Source organism: Neophocaena asiaeorientalis, unplaced genomic scaffold (assembly GCF_003031525.2).
Source record: "Neophocaena asiaeorientalis asiaeorientalis breed wild unplaced genomic scaffold, Neophocaena_asiaeorientalis_V1.1 scaffold197, whole genome shotgun sequence".
NCBI classification, from domain to species: Eukaryota; Metazoa; Chordata; class Mammalia; order Artiodactyla; family Phocoenidae; genus Neophocaena; species Neophocaena asiaeorientalis.
In genome coordinates, this window is record NW_020174703.1 from 5,791,425 (window position 1) to 5,815,061 (window position 23,637).

General features: G+C 39.1%; 1 protein-coding gene across 3 annotated transcripts in view; it reads left to right on the forward strand.

Moving 5' to 3' along the window:
- Positions 1–23,637, forward strand: part of TMEM45A (transmembrane protein 45A) — an 86,764-nt gene that overhangs the window by 53,808 nt on the left and 9,319 nt on the right. For all 3 annotated transcript variants that reach the window (XM_024759254.1, XM_024759253.1, XM_024759255.1), the window contains exons 2-5: positions 2,490–2,681; positions 3,840–4,052; positions 5,423–5,607; positions 20,958–21,103. In XM_024759254.1, coding sequence (XP_024615022.1) covers positions 2,492–2,681; positions 3,840–4,052; positions 5,423–5,607; positions 20,958–21,103 — 734 coding nt within the window. In that variant the 5' untranslated portion in view covers positions 2,490–2,491. The remainder of the gene's footprint in view (positions 1–2,489; positions 2,682–3,839; positions 4,053–5,422; positions 5,608–20,957; positions 21,104–23,637) is intronic.

Below are 23,637 nucleotides of genomic sequence, written 5' to 3' on the forward strand. Positions count from 1 at the left end.
TTTGCGGTACGCAGGCCTTTCACTGTTGTGGCCTCTCCCATTGCGGAGCACAGGCTCCGGACGCGCAGGCTCAGCAGCCATGGCTCACGGGCCCAGCCGCTCTGCGGCACGTGGGATCCTCCTAGACTGGGGCACGAACCCATGTCCCCTGCATCGGCAGGCGGATTCTCAACCACTGCGCCACCAGGGAAGCCCAAGGAGCTTATTCTTTAATTGCAGTCAAGGAGTTAAATAACCCCTGAAGATTCTAGTAACACTCTAAGATAACAGCAGGAGAAATGTTATAGGCAGTACACAAATGATTGCTAAGTGAATTGTATAGGTGCTTCTTGCTTTTCTGCAATTGGTATCCAAGTAGAATTGCTCATCTGGTTTTACTCTTGTTTTACTTTCATAGTTTGAGATGGGTTGAGGATAGCATGAGCTTGTTTAATAATACTGTGGGTTATTTGCTTTGGAATAACTCATTTTAACTTTAAATTTGTCTCATTTTACAGAAGAGGAAACTAAGGCATGAGAGGTTAAATAACTTTCCCAAAGTCATGTAGCTGGTAAATAGTAAAGTTGGGATTCAGATGTAGTCAACCTGAATCCAAAGTCCCCTCTCCTCAGTTTTTAAAAAATCCTATTCTTTTTATTTTTGATTTTTACTAAATATATCCCCTATCTCCTAATTTTAGACATATATATTGTTTCTAATTTGGTGCCTGTATTTCTGGTTAGACCTTTAGGATAAAGTCCTGGAAGTGGATTTCCTGTACCAAAGAATGTAAAATTTTTAAGGTTCCTTAGAACATATCAAATTCTTTTCCAGAAAAGTTCAAAAATTTACAGTCGAGATGTACTTTTCAATCCCATGTAGAAGCATTTTTCAATTTCACGTGGTTGTCTAAGCCAAGACAAATAAGAGGACTCAGTAACACTATGATAAAGATGGTGGTTAGGATAATGAATCACAGAATCTGTTAGAGCAGGAAGGAACTGCAGGTGTCATCTAGGCCACCTCTTTCTTTATTAATTAAGAGCCAAGGCTCAGAGAGCTTAAGGGACATAGTCCAAACCATACGTCTAACAGAGTCAGAGTTAGGATAAGAAGCTGCTCTTAGCACTGTGTGATACATTGAGTCAGAGTCTCTTGATGGTATGGATGATTCAGGGGTGTGCTGAAATGTCCATTTGGAGTCTCAATTGGAGATTTAACAGACTTCTAGTGTTTGAGTCAGCTTCATAGTTCCCCCTTGAAACTTCACAGTTGTGTCAGAGGGATATGGAAGTAACTCAGAGGGATCTGCCCCGAACTGAGAGGTCCAGTACCCACCCAAGGAGATAAAGAACTCTTCTGGGCCAGGGGGAACCCTGAAATCCCCTTTCATGAGTTCTCCTGCATCTGGCCTACTCTGATCCACAGGGATGATTCTGAACTCTCTTTTCGTTATTCTGTAGATGGTACAATATGTTTGAAGAAAGGGCTGCTCACATAATTCAAAACTCATATAATTCAAAACTGGTTTTCTATAGCACTGACCAAAAAAGAAGGAGGATATTTCTGTTTGTTATTGCTCGATCATGTAACAATAGTGTAAACAGAATTTACAAATTGATTTGGCTTGGTATCCCTCTGGTTAAGCTGTTAAACCTCAACATTTTAATGACTTAACACAATAAAGGGTTGCTTCTTGCAAAAATCTGATGCAGGCTGGTTGACTGTCTTTTATGTTGCTGATATGCCGTGCCAAGGTTGCCAAAGCATGGGAAAAGAGAGTTAAAGGAGCCATATAGTCTCTTAACTGACTCAGCCTGGAAGTGACAAATGCCACAGTCCATTGGCCAGAACTAGAAACGTGGTTCTGACTCAAATGGAGAAGGGGCTGGGAAAAGTGCGTGGAAGAGTATACAGATACTTGATGAGCCCTAATGGTCTCTTCCACACACTTGATGCTTGATACTTTGAAATTACCTGCTTAAAATTTTTGGTAGGCAATTTCATATCATTTCAAGATTTAAGCATAAAGGTAAAACTTTCCTGTTACTTTCTTTCAAATATGCTTAAAGTGTAAGTGTTCGTTGAGTACACACTATCATTTTTAATAGATCTTTTGAGCTCCCTGTTAAAAACAATGAAACTTTTCAAAAATAGTTGTGAGATTTAGGTAAGTCATTTCACTTCTCTAAACCTGAATCCCAATTGAAAATGTGACTTAGCCCCTCATTCATGGGTATGTTGTGAAAATTAGATTAGAGATCACATGTAAAACACTTGACACAGTGCCTAGAACAAGGTAAGTGTTCAACGAATGTGGATTTTTCCTCTTTTTGGTATTGTTGATATTGTAATGGATCTACCACTGTCGACAATAATACTGGATCCTCTGACTCAGAGGTGTATCCATCATCATCAGAAGATAGTGTACTTTACAGGAATAAGAGATGTTTTGGCCAAATTCTGGAAATGAAATGTCTTCGTCTTCTATATGTTCTTATTTTGGTAGTCATGGGGAATTTCAAAGGCCATGCTCTCCCTGGAACCTTCTTCCTTATCTTGGGGATTTGGTGGACAACAAAGTGCATTCTGAAATATGCCTTCAAAAAGCACAAGCGGACTTCCTACCTTGATTCCAAAGTATTATTCCATCGAGTAGAAATTTTGGAGGGAATCATAATAGCTGGAATGGCTTTAACTGGTGAGTGACCCTTTTCTGTGTTCTGTCTGCTTTTTGGGGTATTTTCACATGCAAAGAGAAGATTCAATATCAAAACAAGAAATTGCTAAAATAAAATTTTTATTCAAAAATACCCAAATACATATTATAATTGTAATTTCTATCTGATGTAATTTACTAGAAGGTGATACTTCATGTTTATACAAAGGGCTATTCCCTAATGAGTTAGTCATAGCAATTAACTTGCCTGCCCATTCAAGGTGAATTTCCTTTATAGAATTAGTTGGAGCCTTTAAAATAATTCTATATCAATTATTCTGATGCCTGAAAGAGTAAACTCTATCAGAAACCATTTTTCAAAATGACACCAAAATAATCAAATGATTATGGGAAGGCTTCAATAATAAATCATTGCCGATAGGCTGTCCAGACGGTCAGGCTGAAGAAAACTTATCTCCTGTGCTCATCCTTTTTGTGTGATTACTAAATTAGAGAGGGAGGTTGGGCCAGATGATTGTAAGGCCTTTCCATTGGCTCTATGATTCTGTAAAAATGTTCTGTGTTTTTAAAGTTTTAAAGAGAGGAATTTCGTTGCCAAATTCTATAGATTAATAAATAAAGCAGCATCTTCAAGAAAGCTTAAATGTTTGTGTAACTGACTGGACTCTATGCTGTATCTGTCTGTGCTTTCTCGGTTATCCTTAATTGGGGAGAAGCTGAACTCTAGCATTTTAATCCTGAACCAAGCACAACTCCCTACCCAAAGACATAGTGTGTAAGAAGGAAGTAATCAGATGCCATAGAACTAATCTCACAAATCTAAATCCAAAATTACTCAGGATTTATCTAGTCATTAAATTAAAATAGGAACTAAGACCGTCAGTGGAACTGATCAGGGAACTCAGTGGAAATAAGATCATTAGCTTTGAAGATCTGAAATAGCTGTTTGACTAAATTGGCTATCTTTGACTAACAGTGATTATCCAAACCAGTATCTGATGCTCTAAAACCAGCCTAAAGAACCAGTGCTCAGCTGTTAGGGAACAGCCCCGAAAGATGAGTCAATGTCATAAAAGGACACTATATTGGACTACGCAGTAGGCTGATCCTTCTGCATCTTCCTGCTTTCTCAATAAAGTTATGGAAAGATTGCTTAAAGTGTGATATGTCCCTCCGTAGGCATGCTTGGAGAACAGTTTATTCCTGGAGGACCGCACCTGACCTTATATGACTACAAAGAGGGCCAGTGGGTCCAACTCCCGGGCTGGCAGCATTTTACCATGTATTTCTTCTTTGGGCTGCTGGGTGTGACAAACATCTTATGTTCCACCATCAGGTCACTTCCTGCCTCCTTTACCAAGTTAATGTTAGCAAATGCCTTATTTGTGGAGGGTAAGTATGAGTATTTTCATATACCTTTCACTATTATTGGACATTTATCTATCCCTTTACAATATACAAAGGGCTATACAAAGGATACTCCTTTAGTGTCCTGGTGCAGCCTTGATCCACAGGGCCATCTGTTTGGGCCATGGTGAGCTATTGAGATGTCCTAGACAGGATGCCCAAGATTTTCCTTCCCTACCGACTCATTTAGTATAGCTGGACAAGTGCAATCATTCAATGTGTTTTATTCACATTTCACATCTGTCTTAAAGAACCACCTACCATGGTTATTTATCTCTGGTTTATCCTGGAGATTATCATTATTTCCATCTTTAACATGTGAAACTGAGCTCAGAGTAGTGAAGCATATATATCCTCAAACGAAGAGACCACTCACAGCAGAGTAGCTTCCATACCTACAAACTAGCCTTTTTAATATTGATATAGTAAAACTCCACCATTACATGATAAGCAGGGTCCAAAAAATTCAGTCACAGAAAAATGAGGTCCTAACATTTTTTTGTTCAGTTGGCCTCCCTGTTACTCTATAAGGAAACACTGAAAGCAAGTATTTAATGATTTGTTTTCATTTATTTCATATGTAAAGTATAGATTGATCATAGAACTGAAAAAGCCCCCATTTATCAGGAGGCAGTCATTTCCTAACGTCCACCTTGCCTCCCACGTCTAAAGGTAAGAGCTTTTGCCAAACGCTCTTTGAAAACAAGAGCTAGACAAAAGTTGGGCACCAACAACTAAGCATGATTCTCATTATCTCAGGATGTTACCATATTTTGAATGAACATCCTTTCCTCCTCATCCAAATGAAAAGAATGAAGCTGAAGCCGGAATCTGTCCATGGGATTAAAAAATGTAGCTAGCTACTACTTCCTGGAAGCTTCCAGAGAATCTTGTCATACCCACCAAAGTGTACTTTTATGATTTTTGTGTATATCTGCTGCCTCCAGTGGACTGAATTCCTTAAGGCGAGGCTTTGTCTCATTCCTCTGCCTATTCACCCTAACTCCTGCTGCCCTACCCTCATCATGCTTATTATTCATCCTTTTGCATAAAGGTGCTTTGAAATATAGTTGGTTGAAAATGTCATAACATATTGGAGGAGAGAATAAAGGTTGGGGAAGGGAAAAGGAGATTTCAAAGATTCCATCCTAAAGAGGTAGTGGTGACTCCAAAAATGGTAGAGGTTTCCATTATTTTGGGAAGCAGTGGGCACCTGATATTTTAGACAAAGAAATGTGTGTGTTTGTAAAGTTGTGTGGAGAGAGAGAGAGAGAGAGAGAGAGAGAGAGGGAGAAAGAGAGAAACAGTAGGTAGTTTCATTAAAAAAGACAAACTATTTTTTCTCCCTGTATCAGGTTTTGTCTTCTACAATCACACTCATGGTCGGGAGATGCTGGACATCTTTGTGCACAAGCTTCTGGTCTTGGTCATCTTTTTGACAGGCCTGATTGCCTTCTTGGAGCTGTTCATACTGACCAATGTAACTGTGGAACTTCTGCGGATAAGCTTTTTCCTACTTCAGGGAAGCTGGTTCTGGCAGGTAAGTTGGACCTCCAATTAATGTACCTGGTATCGCCACTGATAACCTTCTCTCTTTGATTGGTGGGTGTTTTGCTCTAGAACCCAGAGGCTTCCTTCTGATGTGCTGCTGGTAGTGAGAATGTGGACCTTTGAGAGGTGATGTTTCTTTGAGTGGCCCGGTGGCCCTGGTGGGAGCGGTGATAGAGCAGCAGGGAAGGAGGTTGGGTGTGTACATTTTCGTCACACACCTGAGTATCTATTTTGTAGGAACTCTGAGCCAGTGCTTTTAGCTGGAAGCAGTTCCTGATGCTAAAGCAGCTTAAAGCCTAATGGGTAATAAGCTCAAGAAACATATGGAAGGCAGGAAAGGGAGGAAATTATTATGTATTGAGAAACAACTATGTGCCCGCCACTGTATGGGACTTTTACACGCACATTGTTTCATTTTGTCCTCATGATGACTTGGATGTTAGGTATTATCATCCCCAATTTACTGACAAAGAAGACTCAGAGAGACCAAGTTACTTTCCCAGGATCACGCAGTAATGGAGCTAGCACCTAAGTGTGGGTCTGTCTGGCTCCAAATCCTAGGCACTTTCCATTTTACTGTTGACTCCCTAACGTTGGAGTGTTGAAAACATGTATTCCAATCAGTGAACATATACTTTATAGGGACTGATAAATCATAATCCAACATACGTATATAGATGTAAAGAAAGTCTGGGATGAAAGGTGAATGTGGTTTAATCAGGGAATATTTCTTAGAGATTTTTGGTCACTAAAGTGCAGGGATTTGGGATGAGGAGGTTGTTCCAAGGATTTGCATTTCAGCGAGGAGTGGTAAGAAAGCACTGGTAGGCAAGAGGAAGAGAAACATCATGGTCAAAGCATCATGGCTAGGAAAGATGTGATATTTAAGCTTGCGGGGGACTAGAAAGGCTGTTGGAACAGAGACTAGTAAAGAGAGGACTAGATTCAGGGCATATTTTTAATTTAATTTAATTTATTTATTTATTTTTGGCTGTGTTGGGTCTTCGTTTCTGTGCGAGGGCTTTTTCTAGTTGTGGCTAGCGGGGGCCACTCTTCATCGCAGTGCACGGGCCTCTCACTGTCGCGGCCTCTCTTGTTGCGGAGCACAGGATCCAGACGCGCAGGCTCAGTAGTTGTGGCTCACGGGCCTAATTGCTCTGCAGCATGTGGGATCTTCCCAGACCAGGGCTCGAACCCGTGTCCCCTGTGTTGGCAGGCAGATTCTCAACCACTGCGCCACCAGGGAAGCCCAGGGCTTATTTTGAAGGAAAAATGGTATAGAAAAAATAACAAATACCTTATCATGTGATAAAATTGATAATCGGTGAATTTAACCAGTTGGTATACAGAAGTTGTTCTGTGAGATTATTTATCATCTGCTGGGAAGCGAAATAGAATGGCATGTAAAACATGATTATGTATTCTATATCTCTTGATTGGAATGTTTTGCTATGTACATGTATTGCCAATTCAAAACTAAAAATAAATTAAAAAAAATTTAAAAGTGATAACTTCCGGTCAAGATGACACAGTGAGTTTATGCTTCAGTGTATCTCCTCTGCTTCAAACATATAACAATGACACAAACTATCAAAAATACCTATAAAATAAAAAAGAAATCAAAAGAAGAGAAAAGTAAATGAAAGGAAGAGACTAAAAAATACGTAGTTGCAATTAAACAACACAAGCAAAAATAGGGCAAGCCACCTGTGGTCCAGACACAGAATAGAAATGCAGAGCCAGAGTAGAGCTGGGCTGCAGGCCTGAGGGCTCCAGGCTAGGGTAGACATGGCAGTTGGTTCTTTGGCTCCAGGGGAGCTAAAAGGAAATTGAAGGGTTCCTCTTGATGTGGGGATAAAATCAGGTTCTTGGAACTCTTTTTAGTTATATGTTTACATATTCTCTACTCCTAATTGCTTTCCATCCATTTGATCTTTCACTTTCTGATAGAGGTCTGTTAAAATTTTATCTTACAGTTATGGATTTGTTAATTTCTCCTTATTTTCAATTTTTTCTTTAATGTCATGAGGCTGTATTCTGCTTCTCCCCTTCTAGTTTTTTGAGTTGAATGTTCACTTATTTTCAGTTTTTCTTGTTTTTAAATAAATACACCTAAGGCTATAGAATTTCTTCTATATACTACTATAGCTACCTCCCGTGAGATTTGGTGTGTGGTAGCTTTCACTCTTGGGCAACTTGTTTTTTTTTTAACATCTTTATTGGAGTATAATTGCTTTACAATGGTGTGTTAGTTTCTGCTTTATAACAAAGTGAATCAGTTATACATATACATATGTTCCCATATCTCTTCCCTATTGCGTCTCCCTCCCTGCCGCCCTCCCTATCCCACCCCTCTAGGTGGTTACAAACCACAGAGCTGATCTCCCTGTGCTGTGCGGCTGCTTCCCACTAGCTATCTATCTTACGTTTGGTAGTGTATATATGTCCATGCCACTCTCTCATTTGTCACAGCTTACCCTTCCCCCTCCCAATATCCTCAAGTCCATTCTCTAGTAGGTCTGTGTCTTTATTCTCTTGGGCAATTTTGAATGTTGCATTTTCTATGTGCTTTCCTTTTTAATTTATGAGTTATTTAGGAGTGCACTTTTCAGTTTCCAAAAATATTTTTTCTTTTTATTATTTATTTTCAATTCAATTGCTTTGTATGTGTTCTCTTTGAAATGTGTTGGGACTTCCTTTGGGACATAGCCCAATGTCAGTGGTAGTAAATGTTCCATGTATCTGAAAAAAGTATATTCTGTCTTTGCTGTGTTGAAGATTCTACATATATTTACTAAATCAAGTTTCTTAAAGAGCTAAATATTCAAATAAAGAAGTTAGAAAGTAAGAAAAAAGGGGAGGGCTTCCCCGGTGGTGCAGTGGTTAAGAAACTGCCTGCCAATATAGGGGACACGGATTTGAACCCTGATCCGGGAAGATCCCACATGCCGTGGAGCAACTAAGCCTGTGCACCACAACTACTGAGCCTGCGCTCTAGAGCCCACGAGCCACAACTACTGAAGCCCACGCACCTAGAGCCCGAGCTCTGCAATAAGAGAAGCCACTGCAATGAGAAGCCCGTATGCCGCAACTAGAGAAAGCCGCGTGCAGCAACAAAGACCCAATACAGCCAAGAATAACTAAAAAATAAACTTATATAAAAAAAAAAGTAAAAAGGGGAAACCCAAAGAGAGTTGAAGAAAGGAATAATAAAGATAAGAGAATTAATGAAACTAATTTGAGTTCCATTAATAATTAATGATTAATTAAATATCTGAGGGAGGACGCTGTGGGGTGTCACAACTGAGAATAGGATGGCTTAATTTTGTCCCTTTTGACAGATAAATAATCTTTTCACATTTCCCCAGGAGCTTTTCTAAGGAAGAGATATGAGGTTAAAGTCTTGGGGCATAAATCTGAGATTATTTAAAAAATTTTCCAGCCATCATTATGTCTAGACTAGTATCTTTCTTTACCTGGCAGCCAGACTAAGTAACGTTTGGGACTTAAAGGAAAATGAACATTTCGTACCAATGCAAACACACACACTGGCAGGAAATGAAGCTTTAGCCATAGTACATCTCCTCCCCCGCCCCCTCCCTGTTAGATTCCTCTGAAACAAAAATGTTTCAGGGACTTAGGTGAATTTATTATGCTTCCATGTTTTGTTGCTATGAATGTTTATGCCCCAAACTGTATCTCAAGCTAATACTATTACATTGTGATTTCCTTTTCACCATATTTTTTTCTCTCGCTACTTCTCCATACATGGTTAATATTAAGCACAATACTAGTGCTTAAACAATATATAGACAGATTAGAGAAAAGGTACACCTAGATTCTTGGAACCATAAGTATGGTGAACTGAATGAGGCAAATGCTCACAGTGGCCATTTTTAAAATAACTCATCTATAAATAATTAGATAGTAGACAAACCTGGAGGGAATTCCCCTCCCAACCTATTAAAAATGGTCTCTTTCCTAAACCACATTACAGCCAAATATATTTTCTCAAAAACCTAACCATGATGCAATTTAAAAAAGAAAAAAAAATCCCTTGGGTCCATTTATTCCATGAATCGTGTTTTCTGAGTCTGTGTGTGGGACAATATTTCTAAAGCTCACTTTAGAAAGCTCGCTTTGTCATTCTCAAATTCCCACCCTTCGTGGTCAGAGCCATGGCTCAGAGAGAATCAGGAAATGAGGAAGACACACCTGCTGCCTTTGCTTCTCAAGATGTTGGACAATTGCTTCAGCTGTACCTCCCAGCTCCACTAATTGCACCGGCAGCTCCCATGATCCCCAGATCTCTAAGCCCAAACTAAAACCCAGCCTTGTCTTACCTTTAAGAACGATAAAAGTTCATTTGAAAATGACAAAAAGACCCAACTAAGTAGCAGTGGTCTGAGGTCTGATATGGTAGATCAAACACTTGTTTAGGCTTATAGTGTTGAAATAAGTGACTGGAAAATAAGAAAGAAAACACTAGGAAAGCCGAACTAACATATAGGTAATGGGCCCTGGCTGGATGCCTATTAGAGAAGATAATTATTTACATTTTAAATGTGATACTAATGAAGCTTAAACTAGTCTAAAACAGATGTTCAGGAGTGACATACAAGATACAGCAAGAAAAAAATTCTTTTTCAGACCTTTTTTTTCTTGGAATTTTATATTAGGAAGGAAATTAGGACAGCAGATGAAAGAATAGTGACTAACTTTTACATTTAAAGGAAGATTTAATGGGTTGTGGCATTATCTGGCCTTAATTTTCAACTTTCCTAATTTACTTGGGTTTAGCCTGAAGTGACTTTCCAAATGTTTCTGTGGCTTTCAGTATAATCACATCTGTTAACTCTGTTCACAGGCTTCACAGTGGCCTTCAGTCAAATATTTAGCGTTCAGTATATTAGGCTATGAGGATCCCAGTGAGATTAGCAGTAGAGGGTGCTCAAAGTTTCTCTTTTCCTGGTGTAAAACAGTAAATGCTTTGGTAAAACTGATGATGACTGAGAGATTTCATTTTGGAAGCTCCAAAAATGGGTTGTGACTATGGCATGGAGGGAGAAGTCTGTGAGCCTCCAGGTCAAGCAGACCTGGGTCTGAATTCTGGATCTACCATATTAATCACATGACCTTAGACTAGCTATTCTGTGAGCTTAAGGTTCCTCAAATAAAAAATAGAAATGATGTCTCATGAAACTGTTGCTTGAATGAAATATTTCAACCTGAAAATACCTCATGCCTTGAGGAGATATTGTTAATTCCATAGGAAGAGGGTTGAGAAAGCTTCCAGAAGAAGGTAAACTTGAGTTGGGGTTTGAAAGATGGTTGAGAGTCACCAGTGTGTCCAGGCTTGAGCTTTAGGACAGTTGATACTCTTCTGCTTATTTCAGCCTTAGCTCCTTCCTGTATTAGTGTCCTAGGGCTGCAGTCACAAATTCCCACAAGCAGGAAGACTTAAAACAATGGAAATTTATGCTTCACTGTTCTGGGAGATGGAACTAAGAATCAAGGTGGCAGCAGGTTGATTCTGTCTTGGGGGCCCAAAGGGAGAATTTGTCCCATGCTACCCTCCTAGTCAGTTGCCAGCAATCCTTGACTTGGCAGCATGACTCCAATCTCTGCCTCCATAGTCACACCTGTGTGTTTCTGTGCACCTGTGTCTTCATATGGACTTCTTATAAGGACACCCATCATTAGATTCAGGGCCAGTTCTGATCCAATATGACCTCATCTCATCTGGATGACATCTATAAATAACTTATTTCCAAATGAGGTCACGTTCACAGGTATCTGGAGTTAGGGTTTCAACATGCCCTTTTACAGGGCACCATTTAGCCCACAACAACTGCTAAGTCTTCCCTCTGGGAGCTGGAGCAAATCACTCCCCAATCAGGGGTAGATGGGTGGTGTGGACGGCATTGAAGGAACATAGGTGACACTGATAGGTGGGAACTGGAGAGCTAGTCCATTGTGCATTAAACTCAACCTTCCTAAAAGGCCCTTTCTTGACCCAGAATTTCTCTGTCATCCTCCCTGAATTGATGAGAGAGGAGAACATGAGAGGCAGATTCTCATGGTCCTGGCACCCTAGCTAAAATGGCTGGGCCCCCTGAACTGAGAATTGACTACATGACTTCTTGTAGGAAACTTGTCAGTTTCCTTCTTGTCATTTCCAAACAGTGAGCACAGAGGAGCCAGCAAGTCTCGCTTTCTTACAGGGCCTTCAGAGACCTGGGCTCTGGTCACTGTGGTCTCCACAGTGAGCTTTCCTAACAGTATATAAAGGGGTATTGCAAAACACGGGTATGTCCAAACAGCAGGCAAACTAGCTGGGTGGCACTTTCCTCCTGGAGTTTCTGGATACTGTAGGTTCAGATCTCTAATCTGATGACTGATCTATCTTTTGCCAGTGGTGTTAACTCCTCATTCCTTTAGAACGTTACCATGTCCTAATTCAGAATCCCCAGCCCTTGGTGGGTGAGACACAGCAGCAATGACGCAAATACTTTTGTAACTGTTTGGAGATGGAAGGGCAGGCTCATGCGTTACTTAGTTTTCTTATCTCTAAAATAGAGACAACAAAGGGATTCTGTCTCCTGGGATGTAGAGGAGGGCAGGAAGGAGTTATTACACAGTACCTTGCTAATTTCCACTCATGATACTTTGGAAAACTTTATGAATGTGACATTGGTTAATAAATAAAATGCATAGCACCAGAGTAAAAATAAAGACCTCTGGATTGCTCCACTTGGTCAGGCAACTACCAACCTGAATGATGAATCGATGGAGAGCACGTGTTGTGGCTCATGCTTTGGAAAAAAAAAAAGAAATATTTCTATTTTTAGAAATAAGCTGAGACTGCGGACTTTTGTATGAAGTTCCCTAATTTTTTAAATGTTGAAAACTAATTCAACTTATTTTAAAAAGTGTGCAGGCCAGGTAAAGCATGTCTGTTATGCAGATGTGGCCCAGGGTCTGCCAGTCTCTAATCTGTGTTTTAAGGGTAAGACAGTAGTACCATGTCTTCATGGGACCAACTACCATCTCAGTACTGATTGTTCAAACCGTATCAGAACTGCTGAGATGACTCACATGGACCCTGTTGTCCATGCCACTGTCCTTCATACTGCTCCACTGAGAAAGGCTAAATGATAAAAGAGAGTGTGGGGTAGAAGAAAGAACACAGAGTTTTGCAGCCAGACGGTCATGATTTGGAACCCTGTCTTAGTCATTTGGCCATTTTGCAATGTTGGGGAAGTTACTGAAGTCTCTGAGTCCCAGTTTTACCCTCTGTAATATGGGGATAATGATACCTTCTTCCTGGGGTTGTTGTGAGAATGAGAATTACTGTGAAGTTTATGTGTATGAGTGTGGTTAAAGTGCCTGACACATGGCAGTACATCTACCAAGTGGTACAAATGGCAGTTCTCCTTCCAACTAAAGGGAATCCTTTAAAATAGGAAACAGGGACAAGTGATTAAGGCACAAATCTTAGCTTTCCCCGATTTATTCACATTACTTGAAATTTCAAACAGAAACGGTTTCACTCAATATTATAAACTAAATCCTTTTTTTTTTCCCCTGTAAGATTTCATTTATTAGATGTATGATCAGGAGCAAATCACTAAACCACCTAATTTTCTCATCTGGTTAAAGAGGATAACAATACATTAACTTGGGATAATAGCACATTGGGGACTTCCCTGGTGGCACAGTGGTTAAGAATCCACCTGCCAATGCAGGGGACACGGGTTGGAGCCCTGGTCCGGGATGATCCTACACGCCACGGAGCAACTAAGCCCGTGCGCCACAACTACTGAGCCTGCGCGCTAGAGCCCACGAGCCACAACTACTAAAACCTGCGCGCCTAGAGCCCGTGCTCCACAACGAGAGAAGGCACCGCAGTGAGAATCCGGCACACCTCAATGAAGAGTAGCCCCCACTCACCGCAACTAGAGAAAGCCTGCACGCAGCGATGAAGACCCAATGCAGCCTTAAAAAAAAAAAAAAAAAAAAGACCACATTATTGAAGGGCCATAGTAAGGAAACCTCCTAAGCACTGTAACTGACATATAGTTAGCTAATATGATAGATATTTGTACAATTATCCATGTAATTATCTTGGTTTTGTATTTCATTTGGATCTTGAAACCTGACATCTGTTCCTCTATCTATCTATCATCTATGTATCTTAATTTTTTATTGGAGTAAAATTCTTATAACATAGAATTAACCTTCCTACTCCCTTTTCCAGTTTTATTAAGGAATAATTGATGTACAGCCCTGTATAAATTTCGTGTGTACAGCATAATGATTTCACTTACCTAATGAAATGATTACCAAAATAAGTTTAGTGAACATCCATCATCTCATGTGGAAACAAAATTAAAGACAAAGAAAAAAATTCTTTTTCCTGTGCTAAGAAATTTTAGAGTTTACTCTAACTTTCATATATAACATACAGCAGTGATAATTCTATTGATCATATTGTACATTATATTACTTATTTATTGTATAACTGGAAGTTTGTACCTTTTGAGTGCCTTTATCCAATACCTCTTCCTTCCACCTTCCACTTCTGGTAACCACAAATCTGATCTCTTTTTCTAAGAGTTTGTTTGTTTGTTTTTGAAGTATAATTGAAAAATAAACATAAAAATTTTAATTGTTAGTTCCTCATGCACAACATAGTGATTTGATATTTCTATACATTTCAAAATGATCACCACAATACTCTAGTTGCCATCTATCACCATACAAAGCTATTACATAATTATTGACTATTCCCAACACTGTACATTTCATACCTGTGACTCATTTATTTTGTGACTGGAAGCTTGTACCTCTTAATCTCCCTCACTGATTTCTCTCATCCCCCCCCAACTCTCTCCTCTCTGGCAACATTTTATGCATTTTAAAGTGTATAATTCAGCAGCATTTAGTACATTCACAGTGTTGTGCAACTATCACCTCTATTTAGTTCTAAAACATTTTCATCACCCCAAAAGGAAACCACGGATCCATTAACCAGTCATTTCCTTTTCCTCTCCTCCCAGTCCCTGGTTACCACTCTGCTTTCTGTCGCTATGGATTTACCTATTCTGGATATTTCATGTAAACAGAATCATGCAATATGTTACCTTTTGTGTCTAGTTTCTTTCTCTAACATAATGTTTTCAAGGTTCATCCATGTTGTATTATATATTAATATGTCAGTTTTTCTGGCTGAATAATATTCTGTTGTATGGAAATACCACGTGGTGCTAATTCATCATCAGCTAATGGACATTTGGATTGTTCTTAACTTTTGGCTCTTGTGAATAATGCTGCTATGAACATTTGTGTAGAAGTTTTTGTCTGAATACCTGCTTTCAATTATTTTGGGTATGTTTAGTACCTAGAATGAAATTGCCAAGTCATGTGATAATTCTATATTTAACTTTTTGAGACACTGTCAAATTGTTTTCCACATAGCTGTACCATTTTACATTCTCACCAGCAATGTATAACGATTCCAATTTCACCATATCCTTACCAGCACTTGTTACTTATTATTATTATTACCATCCTAGGAGGTGTGAAGTGGTATCTCATAGTGGTTTTGATTTGCATTTCTCTAATAACTAAAGATGTTCATAATTTTTTCTTGAGCTTATCGACCATTTGTACACTTTCTTTTGGGAAATGAGTCTTCTATTCCTTTGCCCATTAAAATTTTTTTAGCTTTTTGTTGAGATTTAGGAGTTCTTTAAATATTCTTGATATCAATTCCTTACCAGATACATGATTTGCAAGGATTTTCTCCTATGCTGTGATTGTCTTTTCATTTTCCTGATCGTGTCGTTTGATGCACAAAAGCTCTTCTTATTAATAGCTCAGCTTTCTTTAAATTATTTTTTTACATCTTTATTGGAGTATAATTGCTTTACAATGGTTTGTTAGTTTCTGCTTTATAACAAAGTGAATCAGTTATACATATACATATGTTCCCATATCTCTTCCCTCTTGCATCTCCCTCCCTCCCATACTCCCTATCCCAATGTGAAATTTTTTCTTCTAGTTCTGTTAAAAATGCCCGTGGTAGTTTGATAAGGATTACATGGAAACTGTAGATTGCTTTGGGTAGTAGAGTCATTTTCACAATGTTGATTCTTGCAATCTAAGAACATGGTATATCTCTCCATCTATTTGTATCATCTTTAATTTCTTTCATCAGTGTCTTATAATTTTCTGCATATAGGTCTTTTGTCTCAGTATTGTTTAGCCTCCATGTGTTTGTATTTTTTTACAGATCTTTTCCTGTAATTGATATCTAGTCTCATAGCATTGTAGTCAGAAAGGATACTTGATACAATTTCAGTTTTCTTAAATTTACCAAGGCTTGATTTGTGACCCAAGATATGATCTATTCTGGAGAATGTTCCATGAACACTTGAGAAAATGTGTATTCTGTTGTTTGTGGATGGAATATTCTATAAATATCAATTAAGTCCATCTTGTTTAATGTACCATTTAAAGCTTGTGTTTCCTTATTTATTTTCATTTTGGATGACCTGTCCATTGGTGATAATGTGGTGTTAACGTCCCCTACTATGAATGTGTTACTGTCGATTTCCCCTTTTATGGCTGTTAGTATTTGCCTTATGTATTGAGGTGCTCCTATGTTGGGTGCATAAATATTTACAATTGTTATATCTTTTTCTTGGATCGATACCTTGATCATTATGTAGTGTCATTCTTTGTCTCTTCTAATAGTATTTATTTTAAAGTCTATTCTGTCTGATATGAGAATTGTTACTCCACCTTTCTTTTGGTTTATATTTGCATGAAATATCTTTTTCCATCCCCTTACTTTCAGTCTGTATGTGTCTCTGGTCTGAAGTGGGTCTCTTGTAGACAGCATATATATGGGTCTTGTTTTTGTATCCATTCAGCCAATCTGTGTCTTTCGGTGGGAGCATTTAGTCCACTTACATTTAAGGTAATTATTAATATGTATGTTCTTATTCCCATTTTCTTAATTGTTTTTGGTTCGTTATTGTAGGTCTTTTCCTTCTCTTGTGTTGTTTGCCTAGAGAAGTTCCTTTAGCAGTTGTTGTCAAGCTTGTTTGGTGGTGCTGAACTCTCTCAGCTTATACTTGTCTGTAAAGGTTTTAATTACTCCATCAAATCTGAATTCAGTGCTTGTGATTGGTCTGTTCATGTTTGATCAAGGATCTACCCAGATCCTTGCTGGGTAGAGTAATGTTGGTTGCAGGTTTTTCTCCTTCATCACTTTAAATATGTCCTCTAGTCCCTTCTGGCTTGCAGAGTTTCTGCTGAAAGCTCAGCTGTGAACCTTATGGGAATTCTCTTATGTGTTATTTGTTGTTTTTCCCTTGCTGCTTTTAATATGTTTTCTTTGTATTTAATTATGCACAGCTCAGAATAAATTGGAGAAAAATTAGAAAGAAAGAATTAGTAGAAGTAGAAAGAAAGAAAGAAAAGGGAGGGAGGGAGGGAGGAAGGAAGGAAGGAGGGAAGGAAAAAAAGAAAGAAGAAGATAAAGTAAAATAAAATAAAGTATGTTAAAATATAATAAAGTTATTAAAATAAAAAAATTATTAAGAAAAAAGATTATAAAACAAACAATGTTCTGATAGAACCCTAGGACAAATGGTGGAAGCAAAGCTATATAGACAAAATCTCACACAGAAGCATACACATACACACTCACAAAAAGAGGAAAAGGGGAAAAAATAATAAATCTTGCTCTCAAAGTCTACCTCCTCAGTTTGGGATGATTCGTTATCCATGTATTCCACAGATGCAGGATACATCAAGTTGATTGTGGAGCTTTAATCCGCTGCTTTTGAGGCTGCTGGGAGAGATTTCCCTTCCTCTTCTTTGTTCTCACAGCTCCCAGGCGCTCAGCTTTGGATTTGGCTCCGTCTCTGCGTGTAGGTCACTGGAGGGCGTCTGTTCTTTGCTCAGACTGGACGGGGTTAAAGGAGACGCTGCTTCCAGACTCTGGCTTACTTAGGCCGGAGGGAGGGAGGGGCACGGAATGGGGTGCGAGCCTGCGGCGGCAGAGGCCGGCGTGACGTTGCACCAGCCTGAAGTGCGCTGTGCGTTCTCCCGGGGAAGTTGTCCCTGGATCCCGGGACCCTGGCAGTGGTGGGCTGCACAGGCTCCCCGGAAGGGGTGTGTGGATAGTGACCTGTGCTCGCACACAGGCTTTTAGGTGGCGGCAGCAGCAGCCTTAGCGTCTCCTGCCCGTCTCTGGGGTCCGTGCTTTTAGCCGCGGCTCGCGCCTGTCTCTGGAGCTCCTTTAAGCAGCGCTCTTAATCCCCTCTCCTCGCGCACCAGGAAACAAAGAGGGAAGAAAAAATCTCTTGCCTCTTCGGCAGGTCCAGACTTTTCCCCGGACTCCCTCCCGGCCAGCCGTGGTGCACTAACCCCCTTCAGGCTGTGTTCCCACCGCCAACCCCAGCCCTCTCCCTGCGCTCCGACCAAAGCCCAAGCCTCAGCTCCCAGCCCCGCCTGCTCTGGAAGGTGAGCAGACAAGCCTCTCGGGCTGGTGAGTGCAGGTCAGCCCTGATCCTCTGTGCGGGATTCTCTCCGCTTTGCCCTACGCACCCCTGTTGCTGTGCTCTCCTCCGCGACCCTGATGCTTTCCCCCTCCGTCACCTGCAGCCTCCGCCCGCAAAGGGGCTTCCTAGTGTGTGGAAACCTTTACTCCTTCACAGCTCCCTCCCTCTGGTGCAGGTCCCGTCCCTAATCTACCACTGCGCCACCAGGGAAGCCCTCCACGTCTTACTCTTCCGCCATCTTCCCGGAAACCTGTGAGCTTTGTTTTTATTTATTTATTCAATTTTGGCTGTGTCAGGTTTTCGTTGCTGCGCACGGGCTTTCTCTTGTTGCGGTGAGCAGGCGCTACTCTTCCTTGTGGTGTGTGGACTTCTCATTTCGGTGGCTTCTCTTGTTGTAGAGCACAGGCTCTAGGCACAGGGGCTTCAGTAGTTATGGCATATGGGTTCAGTAGTTGTCACATGCAGGCTCTAGAGCACAGGCTCAGTAGTTATGGCACATGGGCTTTGTTGCTTCGTGGCATGTGCGAGCTTCCTGGACCAGGGCTCGAACCCGTGTCCCCTGCATTGGCAGGCGGATTCTTAACCACTGCGCCACCAGGGAAGCCCCCACCAAAACTTTTAATTTTGATGTGTTTTTGGTGTCATGTATAAGAAATCAGCACTAAATCCCAGGTTGTGAAGGTGTTTCCTTAGTTTTCTTCTAAGAGTTAGGATTTTAGTTCTCATGTTTAGGTTTTTGATCCATTTTGCGTTAATTTTTGAATGTGGTGTAATGTAAGAGCCCAAATTCTTTTTTTTTTTTTTTTTGCTTGTGGATATCTAGTTTCCCCAGCACCATTTGTTGAAGATACTTTAGTTTCCCCATTGAATGGCCTTGGCACTCTTTTCAAAAACCAGTTTACTACAGGTGTATGGGCTTATTTCTGGACTCTCAATTCTATTTCATTGATCTGTATGTCTACCATTATGTTAGTACCACAATGTTTTGATTACTGGAGTTTTTGTAGTAAGTTTTGAAATCAGTAAGTGTAAGTCTTACAAATTTGCTTTTCTTTTTCAAGGTTGTTTTGGCTATTCTGGGTCCCTTGTCATTCCATATAAATTTTAGGATCAGCTTTCTATTTCTGCAAAAAAGACTACTGGGATTTTGCTAGGGATCATACTGAATCTGTAGATTGCTTTGCGTGTTATTGCCATCTCTCTCTCTCTTTTTTTTTAAACGTGCCTATGAAAAAGGATTTAAAAAAAACTTTTATTATGGTAAATCTTAAATATATACAAAAGTAGTGGTAGTTATCAATTTATCATCCAGTGTATTGGTCAGGGTTCTCCAGAGAAACAGAACCAAATATATACATATATATTTTTTATATATAATATATAATTGTATCTATATCTATAATATATCTATATCTATAGAGAGAGGAAAGAGACAGAGAGATTTATTTTAAGGAACTGGTTCCCATAATTGTGGAGGCTGAGAAGTCCCATGATCTGCCACCTGCAGTCTACAGACCCAGGAAAGCTGGTGCGGTAGGTCCAGAAATGAAAGCGGAGAGCTGATGGTACAAGTTGTAGTTTGAGGCAGGAGAAGACCAACGTTCCAGCTCAGTGGTGAGGCAGAGCCAATTCTCCTTCCCTCTGCTTTTTGCTCTCTTCAGCCCTCAATGGATTGTATGATGCCCACACGCACTGTGGAGGAGGATCTGCTTTACTTAGATTTTTACAGATTCAAGTGCTAATCTCATCTGGAAATACCCTCACAAACACACCCCAAAATCATGTTTAACCAAGTATCTGTATATCCTATGACCCAGTCAAGTTGACATGTGAAATTAACCATCACATTTAACACTTTTCAACATGCCCGATCTTGTTAGATCTAGAGGTCTGATCAGATTCATGTTCTGTTTTTTTATTGCCATCTTAACAATATTAAATGCTCCAGTTCATGAACATGAGGTATACTTCCATTTATTTAGATCTTCTTTGATCACTTTCAACAATGTTTTTTAGTTTGCAAGGTACAAGTCTTGAACTTCCTTGATTAAATTTGTTCCTAAGTATCTCATTCTTTTCAATGCTATTGTAAGTGGAATTGTTTTCCTAACTTAATTTTTTTGATTGTTCATTGCATGTTTTATGTGTTGATTTTGTATCCTGCAAGTGTACTAAATTAATTTATTAGCTCTAATAGTTTTTTTGTGGATTCTTCAGAATTTTCTGTATATATAAGATCATGTCATTTATGAATATAGTTTTACTTCTTCCTTTGCAATCTGGATGCTCTTTGTCTTTCTTGACTAATTGCTCTGGCTAGAATTTCTAGTACAATGTTGAATGGAATTTGTAAAATAAGACACCCTTGTCTTGTTCCTGATCTTAGGAGACAAGCTTTCAGTCTTTATCATTGAATATAATGTTACCCGTGGGCTTTATTTTAAAACCTTTTTTTTAAACTCTGATTTTGAAATAACTGAGTTAAACTGCACAGCTTAGAAGCCTAACACATCATCTGAAATGATTACTTATTCATATTTTGAAAATTGATCTGTAAATATCCTTAACATTTTTTCCAAAAATATGATCTAGTAGATACTGTCTATATTACTAAAACAGGCAGCAGATATCTTATCTGTAGCATCTCAGGGAATGGGAGTTATCTGTTACCATTAATCCTGAAATGAAACATTTTGAAATGTACCATCTTTGGGAATATGGCTGGTATTTTTTAATGTGTGTTCTTTGTTTTAAATTACAGATTGGGTTTGTCCTTTATCCCCCCAGTGGAGGTCCTGCATGGGATTCAGTGGATCATGACAACGTTATGTTTCTCACCATATGCTTTTGTTGGCATTATGCAATAGCCATTATCATCATTGGAGCAATTTATGCCTTTGTCACCTGGTAAGTTAGTGATTTTTGTTCATGGAAGTTCTGTTTTTTGGTATATGATCATCAAGACTTGATATTACCAAAATTTAAGTTCAAAGAGGTATTTCATTCCTTAGCATTCCACAAAACAGGGCAATATAGCAGAAAATTATCTGCAAACACAAACATTTCCAATAAAAAGAATAAATGCTGGTTTTAGGGGCAGGACAGGAATAAAGATGCAGACATAGAGAATGGACTTGAGGACATGGGGAGGGGGAAGGGTAAGCTGGGGCAAAGTGAGGGAGTAACATTGACATATGCACACTACCAAATGTAAAGCAGATAGCTGGTGGGAAGCAGCTGCATAGCACAGGGAGATCAGCTCAGTGCTTTGTGACCACCTAGAGGGGTGGGGTAGGGAGGGTGGGAGGAAGATGCAAGAGGGAGGGGATATGGGGATATCTGTATATGTATAGCTGATTCACTTTGTTATACAGCAGAAACTAATACAACATTGTAAAGCAATTATACTCAAATAAAGATGTTAAAAAAAGAAAATAAAAAATAGAATGAATGAGAAAACTAAAAAAAAAAAAAAAAAGAATAAATGCTGGTTTAAAGTTGGAATAGCTAAAAAGTGTCTCTGCTGTGCTCCTAACCTATGCATTACCCTTCAGCACACTCTTCTGTGCCTCCATGTCTTTGCATATGCTGTTTTCTTATCCAAATGGTCCTCCCCACACCTGCAGTGAGCCCTCCGTTTGCCCATGTTTACATCAGTTATAGCACTTCCCAAGCTTGGTGTCATTTTTGGCCAACATGTATGTCTCCCATTAAATTTGAGTATCTGGTTAATTTGACATTTCCTGTAATGTCTCTAACAGTAAGATTCAGTTGAACTGTACATGTTTTTACAAGGACTTTGATACAATGTTTTATGATGGGTGAGGAGCGATATAACAGATTGCTAAGAATCCATGTTCCTAGCTCTGCTGCTTGTCAGCTGTATGACTTTGGGTAAACTATTTAACCACATTAAATATCAGTTTTGTCATTTACAAAATGGAGATAATAATAGTACCTAAATGAGATCATGTATTTAAACTGCCTACAACATAATAGGAGCTCAAGGAAGATTCTTCTTGTGTTTGTTTGTTGTTTTTTTTTCCGTTTCCTGTGATAGATTTCTTTTTAAATTGAAGTGCAATTGACATACAACATTATACTTGTTTTAGGTGTACAACATAATGATTCAACTTTTGTATAATTGCAAAATGACCGCCACAATAAGTCTAGTTATACCATCTGTTACCATACAAAGTTACAAAAAATTTTTTCTGTGATGAAAACTTTCAAGATTTACTTTATTAGCAACTTTCAAATCTGCAATACAATATTACTGATTATAGTCACCATACTGTATATAATATCCCCATGACTTTTTAATTTTATTTATTTTTCTCATTCTTTAAAGAAACTTTTAATTTTATATTGGAGTACAGTTGATTAACAATGTTGTATTAGTTTCAGGTGTACAACAAAGTGATTCAGTTATACATATACATGTGTCTATTCTTTTTCAAATTCTTTTTGCATTTAGTTTGTTACAGAATATTGAGCAGAGTTCCCTGTGCTATACAGTAGGTCCTTGTTGGTTATTCATTTTAAATATAGTGGTCCCAAGCTCCCTAAATATCTCTCCCTCCTACCCTTCCCCCCCTGGTAACCATAAGTTCATTCTCTAAGTCTGTGAGTCTGCTTCTGATTTGTATATAAGTTGGTTTGTATCATTTTTTAGATTCTGCAGAGAAGCAGTCATATGATATTTCTCTTTCTCTATCTGACTTACTTCACTCAGTATGACAATCTGTAGGTCCATCCATGTTGCTGCAAATGGCATTATTTCATTCTTTTTAATGGCTGAGTAATATTCCATTGTATATATGTACCACATCTTCTTTATCCATTCTTTTGTCGATGGACATTTAGGTTGCTTCCATGTCTTGGCTATTATAAACAGTGCTGCAATGAACTTTGGGGTGCATGTATTCTTTCAAACCATGTTTTTCTCTGGGTATATGCCCAGGAGTGGGATCGCAGAATCATATGGTAGCTCTATTTTTAGTTTTTTAAGGAACCTCTATACTGTTCTCCATAGTGGCTGCACCAGTTTACATTCCCACCAACAGTGTAGGAGGGTTCCCTTCTCTCCACACACTCTCCAGCATTTATTGTTTGTGGATTTTTTGATGATAGCCATTCTGACTGGTGTGAGGTGATATGATCATCTCAGTATTTGCAGAAAAAGCTTTTGACAAAATTCAACACCCATTTATGATAAAAACTCTCCAGAAAGTGGGCATAGAGGGAACATACCTCAACATAATAAAGGCCATATATGACAAACCTACAGCTAACATCATACTCAATGGTGAAAAGCTAAAAACATTTCCTCTAAGATCAGGAACAAGACAAGGGTGTTCATTCTTGTCACTTTTATTCAACATAGTTTTGGAAGTCCTAGCTACAGCAATCAGAGAAGAAAAAGAAATAAAAGGAATCCA